General features: G+C 56.0%; 1 protein-coding gene across 1 annotated transcript; it reads right to left on the minus strand.

The window, feature by feature from the left end:
* Window positions 1-4730: 4730 nt before the first annotated feature.
* BARHL1 (BarH like homeobox 1) lies at window positions 4731-11526 on the minus strand. The gene is made up of 3 exons (XM_004423604.3): window positions 11061-11526; window positions 6767-6989; window positions 4731-5025 (listed from the first exon to the last, which is right to left on the minus strand). Exons 1-3 carry the CDS (start codon window positions 11524-11526, stop codon window positions 4731-4733), a joined length of 984 nt encoding a protein of 327 aa, XP_004423661.1.
* Between the last annotated feature and the right edge of the window lie 364 nt (window positions 11527-11890).

The following is an 11890-nucleotide window of genomic DNA, read 5'->3' on the forward strand; positions in this document are numbered from 1 at the left end:
TGCTTTGTTAAGAAGGACTTTTGGTGTGGGTCACAACTGCTCGGGGTCTCCAGTCGATAAACCCTCTTGTTTTCCCTGTGCAGGCTGCTCTAAACGCCATCTTGCATTTACATGCATTGCTCTCTCTTTCATGTCCACAGAAAACTTACTTTCTCAGGGCTAATTGATTTACTGTTGCCTTTTTACTATTTGCCTTTGAAGTCAAAAGGCACAGTGTCCTCAGCTTTTTCTCCCATCGAATCCCATCTTGTCTTCAAGAAAGGTCTGGGGTCTTTGTATTGTGACCCAGGCCACAGCTGCCCCTCCCCCTTGTGTTTTCTGGGAGGTTTGAAAGAGGACTCCCAGGGCGTATTGATTTCCCAATAAATGTAAGATTTGGACACGGGTAACTGCGGAGGGTCTGAAGGAGAGTGGGGAAAAAGCCCCAGGCCTCTGTCGGGCGGTGCTCTGTTCTCTCCACTTGTTCTCCCATTCTGTTTTCCTTCTTCCTCCTCCTCTAACTTCAGTAGGTCCTCCAGACCCACATGAACTAAATGGCCAGGAAAAGATCACGCGAGTTGCAAGTTGGGCCGTTCTGCGGGGACCATGGAGGGGTGAGCGCCCTTGCCTCCGTCCCTCTCGTAGCTGCCGTCAGACGTAAGGCGAACCTCAGCAGATGCTCACACCAGCAAGGACGCCGGTGTGAGCCCCAGAAGCCCTGATCCTCCGCAGGAGGGAAAATTTGATCTTCTCCGAGTTGACTGTCACACACGAATTAATAGGGATGGTTGGTGAATTTGTAACAATAATAATAATAATAAACCCTGCAGCACATGTCAAACTGACTGGGCAAATCTGCCACCTTTTATTTCGATGTGTAATGGTTCACATGATTTGGAGGAGAAAAGGAGGGATCAAACTTTATAGACAAAACCCAGCTGTGTGAGAAACAGGATTAATGCCAGTGATTGGGGAGGATCAAAGAGAACCTCTCCTCTTTTCTCCCCAAAGTACTCATTCCATTGAAGGGAGGATCCGCAGAGGTCTGCATTCCTCTGAATGCAGAACTGGGCAAAGTGTATAAGTGACTGTAATTCCAAGATCAAAACTGCCACTTAATTTGCTAACACTTAGGTGAGGTTTCTTGCTGTAGATGCCATGTGGGCCTGTTTCTAAGTAGAATCAATATATTACCCCCAGTTAATAAAGAAACACGGGTTTAGCAGATTTAGGGTTAATATTATCTAAATTTAAATAATCTTAAAAGAAATCTCTTTCTTATTGTGGCTCTTGACAGATTATACATTTCAGGCATCAATTAGGCAAAGCTTTAGCCTAATTCCACTGTATATATGCTAATTTTGTATGTATTTTTAATCTTGCCTCTTTTTCTAATTTCCCAAATTTATGTCATAAGCCTGATCCCCATATTTAAAGTCACAGAGAATTTGGACATTTCATAGAACGTTGCAACCTAACGCCGTTTTCCCTCTTGGGCTGTAGAATGCTCTTTTTGAATCCCTAACATCTTCATGTTTACAAGCCTTAGCAGTTGCACATCTTCAGAGGGGCCCCCCATTCTCATGCACTGAAGGGCAAAGAGCCCTTGGTGAGTGATTAAGTCAGCACTGATGCAATGCAAACGGCATCTTCTACTCTTAGAGAAGCAAAGAGCCAACCAAATCTCAGCAAAGAACATTCTGACAAAGCCCAGTGGATCCCTTTGATTTTTTTTTTCTTTTCCAGTGGTGAAGGGGGGCAAGATCAGGGAACAGAAGGAGTAAATGAGATCCCTTTAAGGGAGGTGTGTTCCAACTGCCAGCAGCCTTGCCCTTTAGCACTTCAGCCCCTCGACTTAAAGTCAGTGGAAGCCATTAAAATCCAACCATCGCTTCCAGAAGACAGAAATGTAAGGCTTTTTCCACTGGAGAAGTTGCCCGGCTTGAAAAGGCGCTTAACTGGTCCTGTTAAATTGCCTGTGTGACTGTCACACCGTGTCTCTTAATCTGCTCCCCCATAGGAAGAATTCAGAGCAAGGCCTGTCAGTGTGGAGGCAGTGGGGCACCCTACACCAGCTCAACTTCTCAGAAATTTCCAGAAGCCTTGCAACAGGGCTAGTAGGAGAATCTAAACTTCTTTTAAACTTTGTTGCCCTGCGCTGTTGAGTCTAGGCTTAGAAGGGGTCTAGGGGTGGGTCCCCGGCAGAGCCAGAAGATGCCCTCTCAGTGCCTCTCCTATTGTTCTGCCTGCTGGGGGTCTCTCACATTCATTCTTTTTTTTCTGTTTTAAATGAGAAATCACCCAGCTCCAGGGTTGGGAACAGAGAAACCAATTTAGCCTCCTAAATGGATGAAAGCAGAAGCCCACCTCACTGCAGAGGTTGTAAAGTTATTATTACAGATAGGAAGTGCAGGACAATTTAAAATATTGTAATTATAAACTTGTAGGGGAGCCTTGTTCTTCATTAATGTAAGATATGAAATCGCCTCTGAGGTACAAGGACAATTACATAGTTAAGAATGTGGCTGTGATTTACACTGCCGCTGTGTAAATGTAAGGGTGCTTGCTCCCGTCTCCCTCCTTCACTCGCACAAAATGAAAAGCACACCAGTGCAAGTTGTCCTTTGATAGATTTTTAATATGATTTTAAAGAGTTTTGTTTGGTCTCATTCTTATTCAATGAGATTAATTTAAAGCACTTATCCCCTGGGTTTAAGTCAATCCATGTAGGATTTGGGCAGGGTTTGTTGCATGGGGGGTTTTGTTTGCAGGAGGCTATGAGAGACTCCTTTCCCACTTCATTAACCCTGAGTTGGGACAGTTCCCCCCTCGCCCCCCACCACAGCCAGAGCTGGGGATTTACCAACCCCCATTCACATGCAAAAGAACTCGAAAGCTGAGGGGCTCCTTGACTTAATTAGCTGCTGTGCATTTTGCAAAATTAGAATAATACCCTCACCATCCCAGGAAAGAAAAGGGGTGGTGTGAGGGGTTGGAGGTGGGGAGGAAACAGTAGCAGGGTCTGGTTTTGGGGGAGACAGTTAGAGTTTAAACATGCCCCCCACCCCTCCTCCAGGAGGCAGTCCTCTCCCAGAACAATCCTGCCACAAAACTGGAGGGGGCTTGGTTTGCTAGGCCCCAAAACTTCCCTGCCCTGGAGTGTCTCCTGTCCTGGGAGTCGCAGCTGCAGGTGGTGTGTCGGAGGGGAGCACCTGCGCCCACCTCCCCAGAGAGAGAACAGCCTCAGGGGGTGACCTTGGCCCTTTGAATGGGAGCTGGAGGCCTGGAGTCTGGCTCCAGACTTAAACCTCTCCCCTGAGATCCTGGAGCCACAGGCTGGGGCATTGGGCAGACACTGGGCTTGCGGTTCCCTCTGGGTTTCATCTCCTACATAATCCCCCGGGTAAAGGAGGAAGTGAGAAGGTGCGGGAGTGAGGGGGTGACCGATGTGGCCTCAGGTTCCCAGCACAGGCTCGTCGAGTCCTACCTGGGGCGAGGGCCAGAGCAGCCTCGGTGCCTGCGAGCGTCCGCAGCCCGAGCGCGGCCTGAGCGCTGGGCGGAGGGGACTGAAGGGGGGAGTAGCCTCGGAGCCCATCTGTCGGCCCCGCACCCGGCGGACCGGTCACCAGCTGCCGGCGCCCTTGTTGCGGCCAGATGAGCCGGCTCAGTGATGGCACTGCAGCCCGCCCCCAGCCTAGTGAGCCTGGGTGCTGACCCCCACCACCAACCCCACCCTGGCCCCTGGGACTGGCTGGGAGCAGCAAGGAACCAGATGGAGAGGAAGGGGGAGGCGGGGAGCAGCGGGCTTGCCTCACTGTAGAGATAGGAAGACTGAGGCCAGGGAAAGAGAACCCCTGCCCAAGGCCCAGGACAGTCCAGTTGGGGCCCCTGCCCACGACCACAGCGCCAAGGAAGAGGGGGACAAAAGTATTTCCTTATTGAGGGTGGAAGAAGGCCGAGTCCCAGGAAGGGAAAATGGATCTTAAGGAGGGATGGGAAAGAAGGGCTGAGCGCGGACAGGCGCCTGGTCATTTGTAAGAAGTTTATTTCGACGTTTAAAAAAGAGAGAGAGAGAACCCGAGGGGCCTGGCTGCCCACGGACCGAGGCTAGAGGTGGGGGCTGGGGTTGGGGTGGGTAGGCAAGCCCCTTGGCCCCTTCCTGCCCCGCCTGGGGGGGGGGAGGGCACAGGCCACAGACTCACTGATTCACGGACATTGTCACGGGCTCATGGGTCACGAATAAATAACTTCATATACACTTTGCACACGGTATGTACAGTTCTGCCGCCGCCCTGGGCGCTCGGAGAGGGGTCTCCACACTCCCCTCCGCCTGTCAGGGTGCGGGGTGAGGGCTTGGTGCACAACTGGAGCGTGGAGAGGGCGGGGGAGAGTGCAGCATGGGGGTTGCCCCCACCTGCTCCCGGCGAGGGGCACGGGTGCGCTTAGGGGAGCCGGCGGGGGTGGAGGGAATGTATGTACATCCGGCGGTGGAAGTGGCTCCCTGATGGAGTGGCCAGGAGAGAGGACGCCGAGGACGGTTAGGGAGACTCAGTCCGGGGTCCGGGCCTCAGTAGACTTGGCATTTGGCCCTTCGGGGGACATTGGGCTGGGCGCCAGGGAGGATCCGACAGGGTCCCCCCGGTAAGAGGCGTTGAAACCCCCGCGCCCTCCGAGAAGCAGGCAGAAGCGGCCGGCGCGGAGCCCCGGGGAGGGGGCCGGGTGCGCCGCGGGCCGGCGGGGTGGCGGGCGCTTCACCGAGGCTGCGCGGCGCGCGGGAGGACGCCGGCCAGCGGGGGCAGCGGCGGGGGCGGCTCGCTGGCGCCCTGGAGTCCGTGGATGAGGATGCGGGGCACCAGGGGTCTCTGCAGGGCGGGCGGCGGCGCGCTGGGCCCGCGGTACAGATACAGGGCGGCGCCGGGATCCAGGTTGGAAACTAGACTCTGCGGGTAGAAATAAGGCGACGGGAACATCCGCTGGAGCGCTGAGTAATTGCCTGCCTCCGCCAGCAGTTCCAACCCGACGGCGGTCTGTCGCTTCCACTTAGTCCTAGGGACCGAAATAAACGCGTACGGCAGGGTCAGGGCTGTGGCGCCCGGAGACCCCTGCCCTCACGAGTGCTTGGCCCAGAGCGATCACCTAATGTGTTTAACAGCCGAGCGCCAGGCACCGTCCTCGCGTGTTACATGCGTCGGCTCCTTTAATCTTCCACCGGCCTTCCGTGGCCACTTTACAGATAAAAATCGAGGCAGGGGCCACTTTTCGAGATGGTCTCGAAAGTGCCAGAGCCCGGGTTCAAGCCAGCCAAAGCTTTGACTGACCGAAAAGACCGGGCTCTAACCTCGCTACTCTCTGCTCCGGGTCGCAGACCGGCCCTTGGAGCTGGTATTGGAGCTCCTCCTGCGTATCCGTTCCCTGGGGAGGCCTTAGGAAGGCGAGATCGCCGTGAAGAGGACGGCTGGGACCCGGGGGTCGGTCCTCTAGCCGTGGAAAGGGGCGCGGTTGACTCTCCCAGCGGCACCCCCGGCCCGGCGGAGGCGAGCGCCGCCGAGGCGCCCCAGTTGGCGGCGCTTCTGCGGAAGCTCGCGGGCCGGAGACGCAACTGGAGAGGACGCGCAGCCGGCGCACACACTCTCTCCGCCGCTCGGCCGCACCGCTGCCCTCCGTACCCACGTCCGAGGCCTGGGGTGAGCCCTGCGGCCCGTCTGGCCGCGAAGTCGGGAGGCCACCAGCCGAGTGTCGGCCAGGGGTTTGGGGAAGGCAAAAAAGTTGAGGCCAGGCTCGTTGCCGGAGCTGCGGCCCGGATCCCTGGGTGCACCTGGCGGGCCATGCTGGGCCAGCTTGCTGGGGTCCCACGGAGGCAGACTCAACCACACCAACCCCGTTTCCCTCCCTGAATTATTCATCATCATCATAATTGTGTAATTACTGTAACAGGCCTTAATTATTGATGGCCGGAGCAGTAATCGGTATTTATTATTAATGGGGCGACGTGTTCTGAGGCTTGTTTACGGAAAGCACCATTCTGGCCTCCGCTAAGAGTCTGTAAGTGACTGTGGGTTTGAGTGTGTGTAACTGCGTTTTGTCGATGTACGTGTCTGTAAGTGTGTGGTTGAGTGTGTGGATGTGTGTGAGTGTGTGTTTTGTATGTGTGTGTCTTCGTCCTGTGAATGTGTTGGGGAGGGAGATTAGGAAACAGGAGGTTCAAGACCAGTGCCCAACACCTGTTTCCAGTCACCCAGTCACTGTCCCCAAAGAGCTGGGGCTGTGCCCCTTCCCTCCTCAGGTTCAGGACTAGAAAGGCTGGGGAGGCCAGAAGAGCTCCGGAGAGGTCAGACAGCCCCCCGCCTCCCAGCAGCTGTCTACATCACTCCAGGGCTGCCCGCTAGTCCTCTCTAGTCCTCTCGAAAGACATTCTGGACACTGAGGCTGCCACCCCTCCCCTGGCCTAGTGCTTGCACTGGGAGAGCTCAGTGGCCCCAATGCTGGTCTGGGTGGGGGTGGTAGGACACTGGTTGGGGTGGGGCAGGCCTAGGACCTCTGGTGGCCCATGTGTCTGTGTCCACCTGTCCTGGAAGGGAATGACTGGGCACTGGAGACTGTCTCTATCCTTCACTGTGGACTTTGGGCAAGGCCTCTCCTCAAGACCTCAGTCTCCGCACTTTTATAGAATGGGGAAAGCTCAGGGGCACTCTCTCAGCGTCAGGCCGTGGGCCCCTGGGTCCCATGGAGGGGCAGCTAAAAAAGGAGACCGGCCCTTTCCGCTCCTCACCTGACGGCTGGGCCTCACCTGCGGTTCTGGTACCAGGTCTTGACCTGCGTGTCGGTGAGGTTGAGCGAGGCGGCGAGCTCCATGCGGTCCTGCACGCTCAGGTATTTCTGCCGCTCGAAGCTGCGCTCCAGCTGCGCCAGCTGATGGTCGGTGAAGGCCGTGCGCGCCTTGCGGGGCTTTTTCAGGCGCACCGGGGGACTGTCCCTCGAGCTGGAGATCTCGCGGTCGCCCTCCTCCTTCACTGCGGAGACACGGCGGTGCGTCAGGGCCGGGCCTCGCCGCCCGCCCGCCGGCGCCCTCCCGCCCCAGCCGGCGCTGCCCGTCGCGTTCGTGTAAACGCGGCTCCTGACGGCGGTGGCCCCACCGCACTCAAGCGCGTGGGGGCCGCGGCAAAGCCGCTCGGAGCCGGGACCTCCGGGCCCCCAAACCAGGGCGTGAAGCCTGACGGAGAAGGACTAACACCTCTGGGGAGAAATAACCCCAAACCGGGAGAGAATTCCACCGGCTTTCTCTCCGTCGCGTTCCACTTTGCGCCCGCGCTCCCAGAAGGGATAAACGGAGCGACAGTGGCGGAGCCGAGCGACCGGGTGAACCCACCGAGGGAGGGGAGGGTACCCAAGGGATCCAGCGGGGTGGGCTGCGCCAGTACGTGCTCAGGGGTGCGGGTCTGTGCTCCGCATCTGCGCCGCGATTCTCTGGCCGAGTCTGGGCCGGGAAGGGAGGAAGCTGAGGGCCGGAGTCTGGGGAGAAAATCCCGCGTGGAGAGACAAAACCCTGTTCACCCCGGAGCGAATCGTTGTCCTGAAGAAAAAATACTTGTACCCACATCTCCCCTGGCCCCTATATGGATGCGAGTCTATCGCGGTGGTTTCCCCCGATTCTTAATCTACAAACGGTGCGCAGCGCGGAAGGCCGGGCTCGAGGGCGAACCGCCGGGGCCGGATCTGGGAGCGCGAACGAAGCACTTGGAAAAATAAGCGATGCGTTCGCCCCTAGGGTGCGCGCAGCGCCCAGGTCTGTGTTTTCCTGTCAAAACGATGCCCACTGTGGCTCCCACTATACCTGCGTGGCGGTCGTGTGTTTCCGCCCCTTGGTCGGGACACCCCAGCAGGGTTCCCGCTCCTGAGGCCCAAGAATGGACCGAACAGGAAAGGTTTCTTTTTCCCCAGGCACTTTCGTTTGGGCTTGACTGTGCCTAAAATGCACCCTTGATCGAACAAGCTCAGTGATCTCCCTCCTTCTCCCCCGAAAGCGATGATATAACCAGAGACCACTTCCCCAAAATCGGGGGCACTGGCTGGGGCATCGCCCCTCTTTATCTCCCTCTATTTTCATTTATTCATTTTCATTGTGTTTCATTGTGCGTGGCATTTGCAGTGACAGGGTTCAGCTGAATGCGAGTTGATTTCTCTCTGTAGGAAACAATAATCCGGTTAATTGAGCCACTAGGGAGTGAGGCTTTTCAACCAGAAAGGCAGCGGTTCCGGCCAAGAGGGCACTGGGCACCCGGTGCACCGAGGGGCAAGCAGGGAGAGCGCTCACTCAAGAAACAGCGGCTTTCGCCTTCCTCCTGCCTCCTCCAGGCTGGCATACGGGGCTCTCCCTGCCCTCCTGGGCTCGGGACACATCGGGGGCACGGCCACTTCAGGAGGTGTCCTGGGATGGGGGAAACTTGAGTTCTGTCTGTGCCAGCTGGTCAAGTTTAAACATGTGTGAGGAGACAAGGATCCAAACCTCAAACTTGATATTGCAGAAACCTAAAGAAAAGAAACCTTACATTTTGACCTAATTGCCCAACTGACTACGAAAATCCCCCGCTTCTCAGGGCTGAGGTCTGGAGGGTGGGGGGAGTTGAGTGTGTGGTGTCAGGAAGAACGGGTTGGCTACTGGGGCTTCTCTCTAATTCCTCTCTGGTGCAGGCTGGAGCCTTCAGATGCGCACTCGGGGCCTCTCAGCCTTCGCCTCCGGGACAGGCTCGCCCAGTGGGGCCTCAGACTCTGGTCTGGAGGCCACATCTCAATGCCCCAGAGTTCAAGGCCCACCGACCCCACCTGCTTGGAGCAAAGCGCCATTATGGTTTCTCTACGGACCTTGGCTCTGGCAGGCAAGAGCGCGCAGCAGACCGCCTTGCTTCAAAGCCCAGTTTCAGCTTCTTTAAATGTTATGCTTGCGGAGCCTTTGATCCCAGAAACTGAGGATGGGACTGACCTTCCCTCCATGCCCTCCTTGGAGGAAGCGACTCTTAGCATGGAAGGTGGATGGGGAGTTGAATTGCTTAGATGCCCTCCCCATCTGGTTCGGTGTGTCTGTCTCTGGGCAAGGCTTCCTAACCCAGCCCGAAAAAATCGCCTCCACATTTGAGAAATGCTCCTGATGTTGTCTGGGCGGCGGATGTTCACAATCCCTTTTTCACCCCGGGGCTTTGTAGGTGCAAAGGCAGCCCCTGGGGGTGGGGAGTGGGGAAACCTTCCACCCTCCTCTGCGCCAAACCTATTTAAGTGATATGTGGACAGCCGGCCCTCATCACCTCCCTGATCAGATATCATCAGGGACAGGGGAAGAAAATTGATATTCCAATTATCTTAAATGAAACCGCTCCTCAAAATCCTACCTACGGGCAAAAAAATAAAAGGAAGCAAGAGCCAAACTCTCACCACCACCAGCCCCGGCCATTAGCATGCAATGTTGGAGATTCTTGCCTCTTACTCCAACCACAAAGCTGGAGTGTTGTTGGTGTTGTTAAGGATTATAAATAATAAAGCACAATTATATAAATATATATTTACATTGCCTCCCTTGTCCCCTCCCCACCTTTCTTTCTCCAGGACAAGTTTTCTTTCCCTCTCTCAACAGGACCCTGGGGTGGGGGGGGGGAGCAACGGTCTCGGGGCCACATGCCTCTGTACCTCCTTCCCTGGATGCTTTAGCTCAACCTGCGGGTTTTCTAGACATGGCTGGCCCAGCAAGGCTGAAGGAGGCTTGGCCGTTTGCGTGGGAAAGCCAAGGGGAGCGAGATGTGGAGGAGGGCCCCAGATGGGTTTTCGACTTGAAGTCAGGGCATGTCCACAAACGAATTCTTGGTTGGGAGGAGAGTGTTAAATGAGACTTACTAATTTTTTGTGAAGACTTGGTACAAATAGGGGCCAGGTGGTGCAAGACCCCCAAGACAATAAAGAAGTTTTGTCTCATGAAAAGGGTTCTGAGAATTAATTATAAGGCTGAAAGGGCTCTGAACAGCCTCTGCCAGACCCTGGTTTTCCACCGGATGAGAACACAGGGCTCTGTCCCTTGAAGCCCTGACACCCCTTCCCCTTCTGCCTGCTGACTTCTTCCTAGAAAGAACTTTTCGCCTCTGGCTTCACCAAGAGTTAAAGTCAAGGTAGTGGCCATGGGCGAGGAACAAAACTAGGGAACTCTCTCTTTCCTTCTTCCCTTCTTTCTTTCCTTCCTCCCTCTTTCCTCTTAATCCTGATCTTAGCTCCCTGATTAATATGGGATGAAAAGAAAAAACAATAACGAAAAGGTTCGAGGAGGCAAAAAAAGCAAGTGAAGGGGCAGCAACCTCAGTTTGGGGAAAAGGGCTGTCTTCTCAGGAGTCTCTGGGTCCCATACACAGCCTGCAGTTGTTTGCTCAATGCACTGAAAATCAAATTCAGTGAGAACCGTAGGATGAGAGCAGGGTTCCCCCACTCTCGACCAGACCACTGAACCTGCTCCCGGCCAGCCGCCTGGCTGCTGTTTCTACTGTGAAGTCAGCTTTTCTTTTGCATGATTCCCAGGGCCCACATCACACCAGATCCAATGAGAGGGAAAGCCCAGTTCCTCTTCCTATCTGGAAATTCAGATTAAAGCGTGGAAAATTCTGACTGTTCTCAGGGCTCCAGTTGAAATTTCCTGCTAGGTTTTCACTCGTATAAAAGGGCATTCAAGCAGAGCCCTTTGACTCTTCTGTAGCTTCTGAAAGGTCTTTTCTCAGAGAGCCACTGGCCTGATAGGAACCTGCTCCTGCCCACCTGCACCACTGCAAGGGTGGTCCCAGCCAAAGTTTAGAAAGTTTGCTTTGTGCGTTTTGGGGCATCTCTCCTGGGGCACAGTTTTCCTCTCCCCTGACCACTCTCTCCACTGGACTCTCTGTTGCTTAAAAGCATAGCCACGAGGCCGGCTGAAAGGTTCAGACAAGACCGACTGCTCAGCCTGGGCCCTGGGAGCTCCGGGTGAGCATGTGCATGTTCCCGTGTGTGTGCACTCAAGTTTTAATTCCAGTTTTTAGAAACAGAGCATCCCCCCAAGTTTTCACCTCCCATTGTCTTACCTTTATACTCAGAGTCCGACGAGCCATTGCTGCCACTTTTGTCCAGCTTGTCTCTAAAGTCCTCCACGGCCTTGGCCGCAAGGCGTCCCCCAGGCTCAGGGGCGGCTGGCTGCCCGCTGCTAGAGTAAGGTGCACAGGCCGCGAGTGGTTTGCAGTCAGCAAGGATGTCCCTGATCAGAAAGGAGGAGGTCACGGTGCGCGACTGGGCTGGGGCAGAGAGCTGCCCAGGCTGCAGGTGGGAGTCCAAACCTGGGCCCGATGCCCCGCCGGGCCTCGGGGCACCCGTCTCCAGACAGTCCCTTCCTGGCGAGGCTGGTGAAGAGCAGTCGCTGCTGCTCTCTGAGCGCGGACTCAGCTCCAGGGGCGAGCGGCAGTCCCCGAGCAAGGGGTCCCCCTTGGGAAGGGCGGGGCTGCCTGCTCGGTGGGAGAGAATGGAGTCAATCCCAAAGCCATTGGAGCCTTCCATAGCCAAGCTGCGACCTGTCCTCCCCAAAAGCTCCCCACCCACCCCCTACCCCAGCCGCCGCTGCCCCTGCCCCTAGCTGCGGGCTGGCATGGGGAAGGCGGGCAGGGAGCCTGCGGGCACCTTGGACGGGGTTCAGCCTTGGGGGAGCCCTGGAGCTCTGGGCCAACCTCCTCTGCGCATTAGATCCAAAAGGGCTCAGCGCGTCTTCTGCAGCATCGCGCTGAGCAGCCGAGCCGAGGGGGGGTGGTGGGAGTGTCAAGGAGGAATGGGAGGGAGGGTGCGCCAAGTTGGGGAGAGCAAAGGAGGAGACGGACAATCTGAGCGCCCCTTTGGCACGGAAGAGATGCGAAGATATTGGAATCTA

The sequence above is a fragment of the Ceratotherium simum genome, chromosome 29, assembly GCF_057802395.1.
Source record: "Ceratotherium simum simum isolate JZ-2026a chromosome 29, ASM5780239v1, whole genome shotgun sequence".
NCBI classification, from domain to species: Eukaryota; Metazoa; Chordata; class Mammalia; order Perissodactyla; family Rhinocerotidae; genus Ceratotherium; species Ceratotherium simum.